The 17,444-nt window shown below is 39.8% G+C and overlaps 1 protein-coding gene across 1 annotated transcript in view; it reads right to left on the bottom strand.

The window, feature by feature from the left end:
- Positions 1-17,444, bottom strand: part of CHPT1 (choline phosphotransferase 1) — a 25,017-nt gene extending 7,573 nt beyond the window's left edge. The window contains exons 1-7 of the mRNA XM_063133368.1: positions 17,191-17,444; positions 10,345-10,492; positions 9,301-9,442; positions 8,580-8,664; positions 6,572-6,703; positions 5,362-5,520; positions 3,960-4,085 (exon numbers count right to left, since the gene is read on the bottom strand). Of these exons, the coding sequence (XP_062989438.1) occupies positions 3,960-4,085; positions 5,362-5,520; positions 6,572-6,703; positions 8,580-8,664; positions 9,301-9,442; positions 10,345-10,492; positions 17,191-17,421 (1,023 nt within the window). The 5' untranslated portion in view covers positions 17,422-17,444. The remainder of the gene's footprint in view (positions 1-3,959; positions 4,086-5,361; positions 5,521-6,571; positions 6,704-8,579; positions 8,665-9,300; positions 9,443-10,344; positions 10,493-17,190) is intronic.

The following is a 17,444-nucleotide window of genomic DNA, read 5'->3' as shown; positions in this document are numbered from 1 at the left end:
ACAGGAGGTAAGGCAGGTTACTTTAGAGAAAGAGATAATGAAGTTGGAAAAAGAATTTTGGCAAACTAAAAATAAATATAAATTAATAGAAGTACAGGCAAAAAAAAGGAACTAGAAAATATTAATTTAGAAGAGGTTCAGAGGAACTTAATTTATATGAAAAGGGAATACTTTCAAAATAGTAACAGGAACTCGAAGATGCTTGCCAAGCTCACACAAAAGGAAAAAGCTAAAAATGGGATAGGGGCAGTAAAAAATAAGCAGGGTAATTATTGTCATATGATGAAGGATAAAATAAAAAATTTTCAGCAATTTTTTGAAGATTTATACAAGGAAAGAGATACTCAAACGAAGAGGAAGGAAGAGTATGTGGGTAAATTTTTGAAAAAAGGATTAGAAAAAGAGCATAAGAAAATTATGGATAGTAACATACTGCAAAGTGAAATAGAGGAGGTCATAGATCAGCTTAAAGTAGGGAAATCACCGGGGGTAGATGGCCTGGGACCAGAGTTTTATAAAAAATTTAAAACATTAATAGTGCCAAAGTTGTTGAAATTATATAATGCAATAATGGAAGGGGAGAAGATTCCAGAGTCATGGGAGCATTCCATTATAATTTTAATCCCGAAACCGGATAAGGATTTGACTCTCCCTGATTCATATAGACCAATTTCGTTAATAAATCAAGATGCTAAAAAATTTTCAACTATTTTGGCCAAAAGATTAAATAAATTTATAGCAAATTATGTAGGGGAAGACCAATGTGGTTTTATAGCAGGCAGACAGATGCATACATTAATAGGGAGAGTCTTAAATGCAATACAGGGGATAAAAAAGTCAAAGAATAAGGCGGGTATTTTAGCGTTAGATATTTTTAAGGCTTTTGATTGTGTGAGTTGGCAAACTTTAAAGTTGGTTTTAATCAAAATGGGATTTGGTAACAAATTCAGAGCAATAATAGAGCAGTTATACTCTAAAAACACAGCTGTAGTGGTAGTAAACGACGGAATAACGGATAAGATACGACTAGCCAGAGGGACAAGACAAGGATGCCCACTCTCGCCAGTCCTGTTTGTATTGGTGATGGAATTGTTGGCAAATGCAATAAGAGAAGATGGGGAGATAGAGGGGATAGGTAGTAGAAATAAAATTAAGTTGAATATGTTTGCAGATGATACATTGATGACTATTAGAGATCCAATAAGAAAAATGGAAAGAATTAGACAGCAGTTAAAAGAATTTGAAGAAGTTACGGGGTTAAGAATAAATTGGGCAAAATCCGAATTGATGTTATTTAATTACACTAAAAAGGAAGAGAAGGAATGGGAAGGGAAGGCTTCAGTTTTGAATAGTAAAGAAAAAATTAAATATTTGGGTATTAAGATTACTAAAAATTTAGAAGATTTGGAAAGTGAAAATTTAAATGGACTGAAAAAAGAGGTAATAGAAAAGCTAAAGAAGTATAAGAAACTGAATCTTTCTTGGTTTGGAAGAATAGCTTTAATAAAGATGAAAATTTTGCCTAAGATCAATTTTTTTTTCAGGATGTTACCAATAAGAATTTCAGATTTAGAGTTAAAAAGTTGGCAGAATCTTATAAATAATTACTGCAATGCGGAGAAGAAAGCAAGAATTAACAAAAGTAAATGGTATATAAATCAAAAGAAGGGTGGATTGGGTCTCCCGAACCTTGAGTACTATTATATAGCAAACAGGTTAAGACACATTGTTGAAGCAATTTTAGGGGTAGGGGACTTAGAATGGATGGAGGAAAATACATTAGATAATATTGAGCTAAATTTGCAGAATGTATTTTTTAAGGAAAAAGGGAAGGGTAATTGGCTTAACGAAATAGATAACTACTTTTTGAAGTTCCATTGGGAACTTTGGAATAAATATAAAAAGGAATTGCTTTCAATTAATTCCCCTTTAACACCAGTGATAATGCTAAAGAAATTTCCTGAAAATTTAAAGAATAGATTAGGTAAAGTTTTAAAGGAGAAAAATAAAATGAGATTAAGTGAATGGTTAAAGGGGATGAATACAAGAGAGAGGTTGGAAGATGTTTTAAAAGATTTGAAATTATCATGGTTAAACTATGGGCAATTGGAACAATGGACTAAAAATTGGGTAAAAGAAAATAGAGAGTGTGGAGAGAAGACGAAATTTGAGGAATTAATTGAAAAAAAAAGGAATTGATAAGGGACAAAATATAGGGATAAAAGGGTTAATGAGTCAACTATATAATGTATTAACTGAGAAAGGAGTGTGGGATAGTAGTGGGAAAGTGGTTTGGGAGACTGATTTGAAGATACAGATAGGACAGCAGAGATGGGAGGGATTATGGAGACAGAGAGTGTTGAGAAATATGTCAGTAAGAATAAAGGAGAATTACTACAAACTGGTATGGAGGTGGTATTTAACTCCGGTCAGATTAAATAAGATTAATAATCAGCTTTCAGCAGATTGTTGGAGGGGTTGTGGTGAAAAAGGAACGTATTTACATATGTGGTGGGACTGTAAACATGTGCAAAAGTTGTGGAAGATGGTTTTTCATGAGATTGAGCAGATAGTGGGATTTAAAGTAGAAGTCACACCAAGGATTGCACTACTTTCACCGCAAGAAGAACTTAAATGTAATAAAGAAACGAAAGAGCTAATAACGAATCTGTTGACGGCTGTGAGGCTGATTGTAGCCAGGAACTGGAAGATGCAAGGAGACTATTGTATTGAAGAATGGTATAAAGAAGTGTGGGACATTGCTATAAATGATAAATTGACATGTAATATTAAAATGAAAAAAGGTATAGCAAAAACAAATGATTTTGAGGGTATACGGAAAAAGTTCCTGGAGTTTGTATTTTCTAAAGGAAGTGGGAAACCACCAACAGAAGAAACTATGAGTTTTTGGAAACAGGAATGAGATCCCGAGGTAGGGGGAGCACTGTTATGTTTAGTATAAATATGTTTAATAGGCAAAATTTGAATATTTGATATTAAGGTAATTTTATGTTTATGTAACAAGTGTTTTTTTATTTGATGTTTTGTTGTTGTTATATGTTGTTTAATAAAACAACAAACAAACAAAAAACAAATAACACCTGCTGAAATTCCCTTTTCAATACAACTGTTAAAAATACAGGAACCCTGTCCTCCTTTTCATATGGTCACCCTAAATTAACACTGCAGTTATGGTACAGTTCAGAGATTCTCCTGCCCCCAGACATTTAAAATTAGATGCTTAATTTTGAGATTAAGCAAGCATGGTTTGCCCCAATCTTTTCATCCCCGCAACCATCCAAGCCATAGTCTGCAGACAAAATAGGTGGGAGTAGCTATGGGTGCCTACCCTCCTGATTCATTGTTCATTTAGTGTTGAATCTCTCTGATTTAGAGCCTAGCAACTGTAACTACTAAAGTTAAACATATATTTGTGTTTGTTTCATATTAAGATTGATGTTTGATATTAAGTGAATTTAATAATACGTTTCAAACCAACCAAACTTACAAATTTGCAAGCAGTAGTTTTGAGAGCAATACATTAGTAACCAGACCTAGTCCATCAATTGTACAGCTAATAATTTAGCAGTTGCATATCACTTTTGAGTATTCAAAGCACTTCATATACATTATCTTGTTATAACCCTTACAAACCACTACCCTGTAAGGCAAGCAAGCAAATGGGGAAAGGTTGAGGCCAAGAGTGAGTGGCTTTCCTAAGGCAACTGGGACTTTGATTTGTAACTCAGCCTTTTGGCCACTACTCTGCACCAACTCTCACAAATTAGACACCTAGGACAGTAGTTAAGCCAATCCATCTGGACTGTTGCTTTAATCTATTTGGGACACAAAGCTGGGTGAATTCAAAACAACAACAACAACAAAAGAAAACAAAAATCCATTTCCCATAATTAGTAAAACTAATACAACCTATGCAAATGTAATGGAAAATCGCTTACCAGTGCTATCCACAAAACGATGTATTCATCAATAAAACTGTTGAAGTACTGGTCTAGAAATAAGAGGCCTGGCCCAATAAATGCAGTATCTTGTAGGAAGATTTCACTTTTTGTCATGTGTGCTATCTATAAATAAAAACTGGATTTAGCTCCCAAGCCAAAGTCTAATAACATTTAAGTTGTGAAGGGTTAAAATGGGTCTGTCAACTCTACGAGTCTCTACCAGGTACAGTGTACTTGAATCCCTCCAAATCACAAATGCTTTAAAAGAAATTGAAGTTTTAGAGGTCCTACTCAGCAAGGTTAGTGACTACTGTTCAATTATGAAAGAAAGGTTAAGCAGATCTGTCTGATTTTAGATGTACTCTTATTGCCTCTTTCTTAGTCATAATTTTTTTTACTGAAAAACAACTTACAAACAGGGAAGGTGCATAGTGGAATATTAGCTGTAATACATTGTATTAATGAATGAGGTGGTCTGTTTGTTTAAAAGGCCTATGAGGAGAAACTGAAAGAACTGGGCATGTTTAGCCTGGAAAAGAGAAGACTGAGGGGAGACATGATAGCACTCTTCAAATACTTAAAAGGTTGTCACACAGAGGAGGGCCAGGATCTCTTCTCGATCATCCCAGAGTGCAGGACATGGAATAATAGGCTCAAGTTACAGGAAGCCAGATCTGGAAGCTAGACATCAGGAAAAACTTCCTGACTGTTAGAGCAGTACGACAATGGAACCAGTTACCTGGGGAGGTTGTGGGCTCTCCCATACTAGAGGCCTTCAAGAGGCAGCTGGACAGCCATCTGACAGATATGCTTTAAGGTGGATTCCTGCATTGAGCAGGGGATTGGACTTGATGGCCTTATAGGACCCTTCCAACTCTACTATTCTATGATTCTATGAAAAATAAACTTGCAGCACAATTCTGTTTATTTTTTAGTAAATTCCTGTGCCCTATAGGATTTGTCTCTGGTAAATATGAGTGCAGAGGCTTGAGCTTCATATTAGCACCTTTTTGCTAGTATTCAAAATAGTGTAGTATCAGCAAAAGAGTACTGAAAACACTGAGTGTTGTGCCTGTGTTAATACCTGAAGTTGGAGTGTTTTAGGCCTTAAAATAAGATGCAAGTCTGTTATCTCCGAGATGTTTAGGCTGATTTTAAGAGATTAGTTTGCCTACTGCCCACTTTAGGCTACAATCCTGAACACACCAGAAGTAAATCCCATTTAACTCAATGGACTTCTGAGTGGGCATGTAAAGAATTGCACTGTTGTTATTCTTTTTTTAACTAATGATTATCAAGTCAGCATTTATTTTTGGAACACTCAAGTGTTCACAGTGATTCACATACATCAGTATAATAGTTATATATAATAATAATCATCATTTTTAAAACTTCTTACCACCAATTTTTGTGTGATCTTGGCACTCACAAATCCAAATGTTAATGCATAGAGGCAAGGATGGTTTTCAAACAGGTGTGTTGTGGACTTTTTATAGATCATTATTGCCAAAGTAATAATTAATCCTATATGAAGACCTGGTGAGAGAACACTTGTTCCCTGAAAGTACAAAGAAATTTTCTGTATTTACTTATATAACAAGTTATTTCTCCCCCAACCCCCAGTCAATTAGTTCATATCATAAAGACATGAATACATAACAAATCTGATATAAAACTATAAAATACAGACAACCATCTGTCAGGTATACTTTAGGGTAGATTCCTGCATTGAGCAGGGGGCTGGACTCAATGGCCTTATAGGCCCCTTCCAACTCTATGATTCTATGAAAGTAATAGCACTAAAACAACAAAACCTAAGCAACTGAAACCCTTCTGGATCAGCAATGTTTTCACAGAATGCTTAAAATAATAAAGTACTGGGGCCTGGTGAACCGCCCATAGGAAGACATTCCACAAAGTGGCTGCCTTGCTCCATGACTGACAGCCATATCTCATTTGACAGTGGTACGTCGAGCAAGGGCTCATATATTGAACAGAGCATGCAGGAATAAATGTATGGACGAAGGTGGTCCTTAATGTATCCAGGTCCCAAACAATTTAGTCAGCAGCATTTTGTACCAGTTGAAGGCCAGCCCCAAGAAGAGTGCTTTACAGTAGTCTAGCCTGGAGGTATGGCCAAGGTCTGACATGGTTAGGAAAGGTCATAGCTGGCATACCAGCTGGAGCTGTAAAAAGGCTTTTCAACAAACTATTGTTATGCCATTTGTTTGAGAGCCTTTAGTAAAAATGAGCAAACAATCTTAGAGGTACTTAATATCACTGAAAAATAATCTGATCCTGAAACTTTGCATAGCTGCTGTATTTTAATTCATTATTTCCTTTTTATGCATCACTTCAAAAAGGAAAAAGCAGAATGTCATGAGCAGTCCAAGAGTTCATGGTAATTTTTATACTATTCCAATTCAGAAGACGCACTAAATCGAGTACACACTAGATTTTATAACATAAGCCAATGTCATAGTAAAAGATGTTAAGCTGTAATCATATACACACATCTGAGAGAAAGTACCAATGAATTCAGTGAGTAGACATGTATAGGATTGCACTGTTAATCTCAAGTATTAAACAAAACATTCTAAAGGACTTACTGCTATTGTAGATCCATTCTTCCCCACTCCTCCTCCTAAGATTACTCTGAAATAATTGTAACTGGAAAATACTGCTCCACCAATTATACCAGCAACAGGAATCATCTTCAGTCTCAGATCAAGCACAGGAATCTTACAAGAAAAGCATACAAAAGTAGAAGATTTAAATACATTCCAGCATCACTGAAACACTACTAATTTGAACTATCCATTTTTCTTCACTAAAATTAAATGCAGAACACAGTCATGCCATTAACATCAAATGAAGAGCATAGCAGTTTAATTCTGTTACAAAACCCAAGGTTTTATATGTCTTAAATTCAGAATCAAGGACTAACATCCCTAAGTAACATTTATCCAATTTCTAGTTTTATATACAATCACCCATATTTCTGAAAAATGGATAGTTCCTTCAAATTCACTGACCAAAAGAGCAATAGCACCACAGGAAATGCAAACACCATCTGCCTGTTTTGTTTAAATTATATCATGCTGTGTAATTGCATTATCTATATACTCCATCTAGCAGACCTTTAGCATAAGTATTTACCTTTCTTATTCAAATGTAGTTTCAAGGAAACTTCCAAGAGGCAGCAGGGGATTAAAAAGAAAAGTAAAAAAAATGAATTTTCTGTAACCTACCAGGTTACACTTCAGAAGACAAACCTGACTAAGGAACTGTTATTGAGACTACTGTGGGGCTGTTTGCACGTCATGGCAGCAAATCGTGGGAGCCATTTCCAATTTCAATAAATAAACCACAAATACCCCATTTGTAGGTTGTGAGCGTGACATCTGAACCTGGACACTCTGGATTATTTAGGGGATTAAAAAAAACAGAGTTAACCCAAGAACAAGTCATAGGTTAACTTTGGGTTGTTGAACCCCTAAACAACCCAGAGTGTCCTAGTTCAGATGTCACAGTCACAACCTACAAATTGTGAGTTTGTAGATTGTTCATTGAACTGGAAATTGCTTGTGTGGTCCACACATCCCCGCAGTTAACCCATGTCCTGCTGCTGTGATATGAACCATGTCTGTATCTCAAACAATCCAGCAGTTCATGCAAAACAATGACTTATACAATGGTTTGGGTTTTTTATTTAGTGTTTCAACGGAGTATAGTAATTTCAGAACAAAACATAAGCATTTCAAGAGGAAAATTCCTTAATAAAATTAATTCCAAGGGAAGATCCAGACAAGTGGGAGTTACCCCTGTAGCTGCTTAAAAGTTTACAGTATATTGCCTAGAACCAATTTTCTATAGTCCCTCACCATGCACTTTATACACAGCATTACCATTCATCCGTTTTCCTGGATTTCCAAGCAGCCGAAGAACCACATAGACTGAGGCAACAGAGAACCACCTCCCCACACATTTACAGGGGTTATGTTTGTTAAGCTGTTCCAATGCACATTCTAGTTGTCTCTATCCTCTCTGCAATTCTGAATTCTACAATACAGGCATGAGCAGTGCATCTTCTAAAGCAGGAGCTGTATAGTTTCCTCTGATATTTTGCTAAATTAATGGATATGCATTCAGCTGGCTTATGGCAATAAATTCAGTACAACCTTTTGATGCTACTGTAGAATTACAGCAGTGTTAAGTAACAGCGCTTTGTGCCAGCTAGGTCAAAATGTATACAATAAAGGAGTACAGAACTGAGAATATTATTTAATTAAACTCTCTATGCAAACCATTAATGTATTTAAATGATTTGAGTGATTTAATACAACAATCACTTATGGCAGATGGGGTCTTTTTCCTTTGTGTAGTTCTAAACTCATGCATAGGATGGCACATCACAACACTGAGGAAACAGAGTACTGGAATGACAGGGGAAAAGGCATCCTATAGTAAACATGTAATATAGAGCCAGGGAAATAAAAATTGAAGTTTAACAAAATATAGTATTGGTGAAATATAAAGGATTAGAAGAAACTACAAAATAGTAATATTCCTGCACAGAACTGATTAAATTCAAGTGTAATGGCTATATCCAATTACCTTTGTGTCCCACATTGTTGTTCCACCAAATGCAGATAACAAAAAGAGCATCATTATGGCTATCTGTACTTCCGTTACATCAACTCTAGAATGAGAGAGAAATAAGATTGGTATACACTATTTATTTTACTGTGCTTAATGAATAAAAATCGTTTACCAATGAGATTAATCAAATATGGGTTGGATCCAAACTTAGGCACATGCAAGTGTCTGGTACAAGTGGACATCTCTGCCCCCTCCTTCAGATGGAAGCCCCTCCAGTACCCTGAAAATACTACATAGAGAACCCCACTGAATGGGGCAAACTGTGGTGTAGATGGAAGGTGAAAGCCTTTCCATCCAAAGAAAGCAAATCCATTCAACCCAATGTAAACAACTTCAGGTGATTCAATATTGAAATTCGAAGACTTAAGTTTCTGGGAAATTCTGCCAAATGTTTTTGGTAATTACACTTCAGTATACATTTACAGAAATAACTGGTGGAAAATAGCATTTTACTATAAATCCTTTTTAAAAAAAAAGGACAGGATGATTACTAGTCAAAACAACATAAAGGAACTAAGCAGTATTTTTTCATTATCATGAAAGACAGTATTTCCAAATTTTAAAAGTTCAAGCAAACCCTTCTTTATGAATGAATGAATGAGTATGCCAGTTTAAGGATCAGAACAAATATATCTCTAATGCAATTTACAGAACAAATTATCCTGAGTTCACTTACTTTCCAAACTTCAGCATGCCTGATACATAGGTTTGCCAGTGCGCACAATAAAACAGGAACATCCCAACAAAGGAACAAAAAAACAGCCAGTCTGGATTTGTTCCTAGCCGAACTGCTAAGCAGGCTCCAATACCAACGAAAACTGAAAAGTCCAATTAGCTTCAGTTAGTTGTCATAGCTATTATGATGATACACAAATATTTTGTTTTTATGCAACCAAGAACCATGTGGTGCAGAACAATGGTTGAAATCCAGGCTGAACTCACAGTGAAATAATAATACAGCCCTTTTACTAATGAGTAGACCTGATACCCTCCAGAAGTGTTGGACTGCAACTCCACAATTCCCCTCCTGCTGTCTCCTCTCCCTTCAATTTTCTAAGACATGTCCAGTCTGCCCATTTGACCTGCTTTGTGTAAGACTAGTACAACCAGCCACATGATTTACTTCCCTAAGAATCTGATCAACCAGAGGCAAAAATCAAGCAGAAGTAAAAAGCCCACTTCGAGGTATGCCCAAGTCCCAGGAGTAAATGAACATGGAAGTACATTGCTCAGAGATAGCTGTCTGATGTTCCTGGGAACAACATATATCCTTCTTAGACACTGGACTACATGCAGATTTGACAGGGTACTTGATGCTGGAAACTCTTACCTGTTGCACCTGTTTGCGAAGATATAGTTTCACTGGGGGTAGGATTTTTGTTGTAAAGAAGTTATAATGAAAGATCAAATTCACTAAAGCAGGGTGTGGCCCTCCAGAAGTTGCTTAACTACAACTCCTATCATCCCTCACCACTGGCCATGCTTGCTGTAGTCCAGCACCACCTGGCAGTCCACACTTTTCCCAGCCCTGCACTAAAAGGAGCATAATTTGTACCCAAGTAATGCACATGCAAGACTGAGCTAATAATGAGCATTCCTGAAAGCAGTTTTTAAAAAATATGACTCAGATGTGCAGCGGTAATATTTGCAAGATATCATTTGTGGAAACTCTTCTGCTTGCCAATCATATTATCACAAAAACAAATGCTTTTAAAGTTACCTGTAGAAATAGAGTCACAGCCATGGTCAAAGAGTTCTCCCAAAGGCGAACTGCTATTTGTTCTTCTGGCTTGCTTCCCATCAATGGCATCCAGTGATTGGTAAATAAAGAGTCCTAATGCACACGAGAGGAACACCCAAGGAGGAGCCTAAAATAAACATACAAAAACATTCTGTTCTGGCACTATTCACCAACTGCTGTAACAAGTGGTTTATGAAACAGTTGCCTAGGAAGTCTTGTTATGACTTCCCTTGACTGTTTTTGTGTTTGGCAGACAGTACTCACCATATAGTTCCTTTAAAAAAAATCTTGCACAATATAATGTCAGTGAATGTCACACCCCACAGTTTGCTATCCTTGCACTTTGCTTACAGATATGAACCATGGATAATGGAAATGTCCATTATTCCATTTTGAGTTTACACAGGGTTTTCCTTCCTCATGCAGCATTTTTTGCATTAGCAAACAAAACAAAAACCTCTTAATCTGGGATGTTCCCCAGAAACTATTTCCAGAGGTACAAGTATAGAATTGGATATAAAACTGCTATTAATGTAAGTGTTCATGTTATCAGAAAAGATAGCATGAATTTACATGCCACCCACGAGGTCACAGAGAAACATGATGTTCAATTGAGGCCCTGCTTTGAGTGCCTCCTCCATCTGAAGCATGGAGGGTAGCAACAAGACAAGAGGACCATCTCAACTGTGGAATACTCTCCCTAGAGGCCTGCCTCCTGCCTACAGTGGCTGCGTTCAGGCATCACTTTAAGCCATGATGGGTTAATAAGGTACTCAGGGTAGCTTATTTTGAAAATAAGCTACTGTTATCCCCATATGATTAGACAAATAAGCTATACCATCAAAATCCTGTGCGGTTCACACAAAGGAGTGAAAACCCTGTGCGGGCCAAAAGGGGGGTGAAACAAATAAACTCTTGGAAGTTTGCAGGAGCGAGACAAAACTTCATATGCAGCATCCCGTGGCAAGGATACACACAAGGCAAAATGACAACCCCATGCAGCTGCTGCCACCCAGCCAAGATGGTGTCTGACACTTGGGGAAGCTGCAGGATCAGGCTGTGAGTGCAATCAGTTGCTAGGCTGTCACAGAATCAGATCTGCCAGTTGGAGGACAGTGGCTGCAGCAGTTAAGAACATACGAACCTAAGGACTATGGTGGATTTGACCAGGGACTCACAAGCAGAACACAGCACAAATCCACCTTCCCCACCCCCCAGCAACTGGTATAGACAGCCTTACTGTTCTGACTGCTCTTGCCAAACGACTCTGTAGGCGACCAAAATAACCTACTGTGACCACCACACAACAGCATAAGCCATGATGGGTTATATAACCCACTCTGCAGAACTTGGGTTATCAGGGTGGGTTATTTTGGCCAAATAAGGCATTGTGGGTTTAAAAAAAGCCTCCCAAAAGACGACATGAAAACCCACAATGAGTTAAGTAAGTCAGAGATGCAAAATTTCCAGAAATTCTTCTACTGGAAAACGAGGTTGGGGAGAGGCGGAATTTCCCTGAATGTTTTCAGTTTATTCTAGTGGTGCCTGGAGGACCAGGTTAACAGGCAACTAGTACATAATAAAACAATGAGTTAATAAGAACGGTGGAGCTCTTAAAGTTCAGACACATCAGACAATTTTGCACTCAAGTTTGTACTTGTATCTTTGGCACACGGATGCAGAAATGTAAACTGGCTCTGAAATGGGGGAAGGCCTTTTCTTTTCACTTCTGTCAATTAAAATGTAACATTCACCCAGAACGAATGTGCAAATACCGTTCTAGAAACACAGTAGCAGGTATCCTGACAAACGGCATAAGGCACCGGAGATAAAGTGGAAAGCATTTATTACCTAGATCTTTGTTGTAACTGAATAAGTGAGAGCAAAGGTTACAACCAGCTACTGGCTAATTATGTGCAGGTCTTAAGAATATTCTTAGCAAGCTATTAAACACACTATACTTAAGTATAATTAATCTCAGAAGAGTTTGACAATCTGAACAAGAAGAAGATTCAAGGTGCTAATTCCACCCCCACAGCCGGATGTTTCATTCTACATTTGGAAAAGCAGTAAAGCAGCCTTCCCCAACCTGGCACTCTCCAGTTCTGCTGGTTAGGGATGACGGGAATTGTAGTCTAACATCTGGATAGCACCAGGTTGGGGAAGAATGTTCCAACAGATTAAGATTGTTAGCCCTCTGACCAGGCCGCTCCTCCAACATGCAGCTATACAAGAATATCTGGAAGGTGGCAAGTTGCCCTCCCCTTGCTATAAATATTTACTTGGGAGCAAGTTTCACAGAGTTCATTGGGACTTGCTCCCAACTAAAGGCTGCAATACTGCACATACTTTCTCAGGTGGAAGTCCCATTCAACTCAAGTATGGCTTACTTCCGAGTAGATGTGCTTAGGCTCACATTCCATACATGCATAGGATTACAGCCCTAGAGATGTCACTATGGCAGTTTAGAAAGAGGTGGGGACAGACACTGAAGTTTTGTGAGGAAGTAAGTATGTTTACCAACAGCAGCCCTCTATAAGCATTGTTTATGATGATGGTATTGGGATAGTATTGTGCAACTCAAGCTTCCTGTCCATGCAAGTAAGCTTAAATAGAGAAATAATAAAGGATCCCCCCAGCACTTTTGTCAAACAGAATCAAGATCAGCAGCAATTCAGTGATCTATCTAAATAAACTCAGGTCAGAGTATAATCTGGAGCATAACGAATCTTGGCATAAATAACCAACACCACCAAGGCCACAGAGGAAGTACAATCTTTTGTTAAAAGGTGGATTTCCAGTTGGTCTCCTTTCCCAGTTTTCATGTTAATAAAAACAAAATGTGTAAGTGCTTATGTCTATTTATTACCAAGCTAGTGTGCATGGTGCCAGTATCAACTGGAACTAAGGAGCCTGGCATGATTTTGATCATGTATAATCTAAGGACTGGGCTATCAGTAAACTACCTTCCCTAACCGAAAAAACAACATCCAAGCAATATTTTCCAGCTCTTCTCATAGAACTACAGAGTCTGAGGGAGTCTTTTAGGCTATCTAGTCCAACCCTCCACATGATGCAGAAAATCCAGACCAAGCTCTAGTCCTGCCCTCTAAGACAGTGAAGAACAAGTTTAAAAACGGAGTCTTAAGTCTGACTTCAACTAGTTGTAGTTCAGACATGGGAAAGTCAGATACCGGTTACTTAATGTTTACTTGGAAGCCAGTCCTACTAATTCCTAAGTAGTTATATTGCAGCCCATACTTCCGCAGGGGCAGCTATTTTTGTTGCAACCAAGTCAAAGTCTTGTGGTACCTTGAAGACTAACAGAAGCATTCATTCCAGAGTCCACTATGAAAGTTTATGCTACAATAGTTCTGTTTGTCTTTAAGGTGCCATAAGACTCTGTTGTTTCAGCCATAACCTTGCATTGCTTAATTTTACAGCTAAAACATATTTGTCTTATTAAGAGCTATTCTAGACCATTTTTAAAGAACTGACTGCCCCACACAGCACTATATTTCGGCCAAGCTTAGATTGCACCACTAGCAGTGCAATATCCTATCCTCAATAGGCAGCGAATAGATTTGTTAAGCAAAAAACTAAAACAAAAACCAGGCCTGCTACAATGTGCAGCCTTTTTATTTATTTAATCAGGAGAGTCAGTTTCTAACAGAGAAGCTGGCCTGGGGATGGGGGCAATCCAGCAGGAATCTCAGTGTGGCTGAGAGGGGTGGGAGGAGAGGAAAAAGAGAAACTGATCACTGGATAACCACCCCAGTACTTGGGCAGCCCATCCCAAAAGGATTTTTAAAAAAAATAAAAATAAAAACAGAAGTATAAATAAAACTTCAAAGCAGTACGGGAGAGGAGTTCTGCCACTTGACACATGTCACAGACATTAATTTGAAGAGGCAGGTAACTGGAGTATCAGTAAACATACTACACCCATACTCATCACTGAACCCAAAGAGCACTAGAAAAACATCACTGGAGCTTAAGTATGCAACCTACTTTCCTCACCAGTAGGCCCTCTACAGCAGATACCAATGAAACTTGCACAGTGACATTCCATGAAGCACGATAATTCCACAGCTTGAAAAACAAAAAGAGTTCTATGACTCCTAGAAGACTGGCACATTTACTGTGGCATCACCTTTCATAGCAAGAGTTCACTTTCCACTATGACAAAGTATTGCAGGGAGGGCTAGGAAAATACAACATGCCTGCAAAACAAGCATTATTTAGAGGAGAGATGTCTAGTTCCTATTCAAATATCAGGCAACTCCTCTGTATTCATTTCTTTGCCCCTCTCTCTCTCTCTCTCTCTCTCTCTCTCTCTCTCTCTCTCTCTCTCTCTCTCTCTCTCTCACACACACACACACACACACACACACACACACACACACACACATAATCACATGGGAAAGATGTAAACTCTTATGTTACTTAGGGTGACCATATGAAAAGGAAGACAGTGCACCTGTATCTTTAACAGTTGCACAGAAAAGGGGATTTCAGTAGGTGTCATTTGTATGCCTGCAGCCCTTGGTAAAATTCCTTCTTCATCACAACAGTTAAAGCTGCAGGAGATATACTAGAGTGATCAGTTACAAAAGAGGGCAGGTCTCCTGCAGCTTTAACTGTTGTGTAGAAGAGGGAATTTCACCAGGTGCTCCATGCATACATATGACATCTGCTGAAATTCCCTTTTCTAGACAACTGTTAAAGATACAGGAGCCCTGTCCTCCTTTCCATAGGGTCACCCTATGTCACCCTCCCAACTCCCATCCCCATCCGAAGGCTTCCTATAACCCTAAGACAGAGGTGGGGAACATGTGGCCCTCCAGATGTTGTTGGTCTGTAAATTTCATCAGCTGTAGCTAGGCTGACCAATGGTGAGGGATGATGGGAATTGCAGTCCAATAACATCTACAGGACCATGTTTTCCCCAACTCTGCGCTAAGAGCACAGTACAAGGCCTCTGACTGCAATCCTATGCATGCTTACTTGGGAATAAATCCCATTGGACACCACAACGAGACTTCATTTCAGATGTCTGGAGGGAAGCAACAGATTTTTGTTTGTTTTCAAGAAAACAAAGCCATCTGAAACAGGAGCAGTACTCCAGTTGTGTATATTTATTCCACTGTCGCTTCCACTTAAAACAGATTTTGCGGGTTTGTGCATTGTTACAGATTCCCCCCCCCCAAAAAAAACCTGCAAAACCTGTTTGACCATAGGCAACAATGCTACAGAAGAGATGCATTTAAAGAATGGACAGCAGAAGCCCCTACTAAAAGTTACCAAGGAGCTGTACTCTGTGGCATATGAAAGACAAGCAGATTTATAGTGGGGTAAAGCTACATTAAGCAGGCTCCAGACCATAAAAGCTTCTGCCAGTTGCAAATCCTAGAAAGGAGTAAGTCCCATTGAGCTGAGCAGGGCTTACCTTAAAAGTAAGTGTGCATAAGAAGGTATTGCTGAAACAGCACAATCTTAGCCATGTTTCTGCGGAAATGTATCTAGGGTAGCCTTCCCGAACACAGTACCTTCCGGACGTTACAACGTCCATCCACCCTCACCTGCATGGCCAATGGTTAGAGATGTTCAAAACATCTGGAGGGCACCATGTTGGGGACCTGGAGAAGAAGGTCACTAATGGCTACTAGTCCTGATGCCTCTATGCTACTCCAGTATCAGAGGCAGTAAGACAATGTACACCACTTGCTGGGGAACACAGGTAGGGGTGCTGTTGCCCTCATGTCCTGCTTGTGGGTTTCCCATGGGCAGCTGGTTGGCCACTGTGTGAACAGGATGCTGGACGAGATGGACTCTTGGTCTGATCCATCAGGGCTCTTCTGATGTTCTTAAGTTGTTCTAGCCCACGCTAGTCTAGGTAACTCCATTGCTGAGGGAACAGTGCACTGGCTGTCTATTTGCTACGGAGCCAGGTTTAAGGTTCTTGTACTAGTATACAAAGCCCTAAACAACTTGGGACTAGGATACCTGAGAGACCTCTCTCCCCATCAACCTGTCCGGTCACTGAGGTCATCGGAGGGCATGCTCCTGATGGTCCCACATAAAGCTCCATCCTAGTGTTTTACTGCACACTCCTTACTGGGCTCTCGCGAATTACTCACATGACGTCCTGCCTCTCGCCCATCTTCCGCCCCTTCTGACCATTATTGCACTGCAAAAACTCCCTCATTGCTGCTCTCTTCTACCGGACTGAATGGGGCTAATTACTTCCTGTTTTCAGGAAGCAACGGCATTTGACTAGATGTGATGGGGCTGATAGACCTATTGTCCGATTGGAGTCCACCAGGGGAAGAGCTTTCAGTGTGGTGGCCCCCGTCCTATGGAATTCCCTGCCTTTGCAGGTCAGGCAGGCACCAACTTTGTACTCCTTCGTACACCTTCTAAAAACCTCGTTGTTCCAGGAGCCCTTCCCTTAACGACCAGCTGCAGTTGTATTGCACGGTTGTTATTTTAAAAAATGTATTTTCATTGTGTTTTTATTCTTTTATTCAATTTGTCCACCGCTCTGAAATTCTTGAATGGGAAGCGTATATAAATATTGTAAATAAATAAATACACCTTAAGCTGGCAGCCCAAACCTGTGGAGTCTTTCTTGGGCACCCGGGCTGTTTTGTTCTTACTGGCGCCGGCTGCTTCAGCCTAAAGCCGGCGGTCCCCACAGCACCGCCCCTCCCCATCACTGCTCGGCCGCCCACCGCCCAGGCTCCCCCTGTGGGGGTGGGGGTGGCTTCCCCTCCACCCAGGGCCCCGCCAAGGCAAGGAGAGGGCGAAGCCGAGCCGGCGTACCTGCTCGGTGGCGCTGGGGCAGTAGGCGATGAGCACGAGCGAGGGCAGGAGGTTGAGGACGAGGCCGCCGAGGGTGATGGCGTTGGGGGCCAGCCAGGGCGGCGTGCGCTCCACCAACCAGGCCCAGTAGCGCTGCAGCGGCGGCTCCAGCAACGAGCGTCCGGACGCGTTGTAGCGGTGCTGCTCCAGGCGCCTCAGCTGCGCCGCGCTCAGCGGCTCCAGCAGCGCCATGGCGGCTCCGCAGCCGACGCCGC

Source organism: Elgaria multicarinata, chromosome 9, assembly GCF_023053635.1.
Source record: "Elgaria multicarinata webbii isolate HBS135686 ecotype San Diego chromosome 9, rElgMul1.1.pri, whole genome shotgun sequence".
NCBI lineage: Eukaryota > Metazoa > Chordata > Lepidosauria > Squamata > Anguidae > Elgaria > Elgaria multicarinata.
The sequence above is the reverse complement of the archived record's forward strand: the minus strand, read 5'-3'. Positions and strand labels throughout refer to the sequence as shown.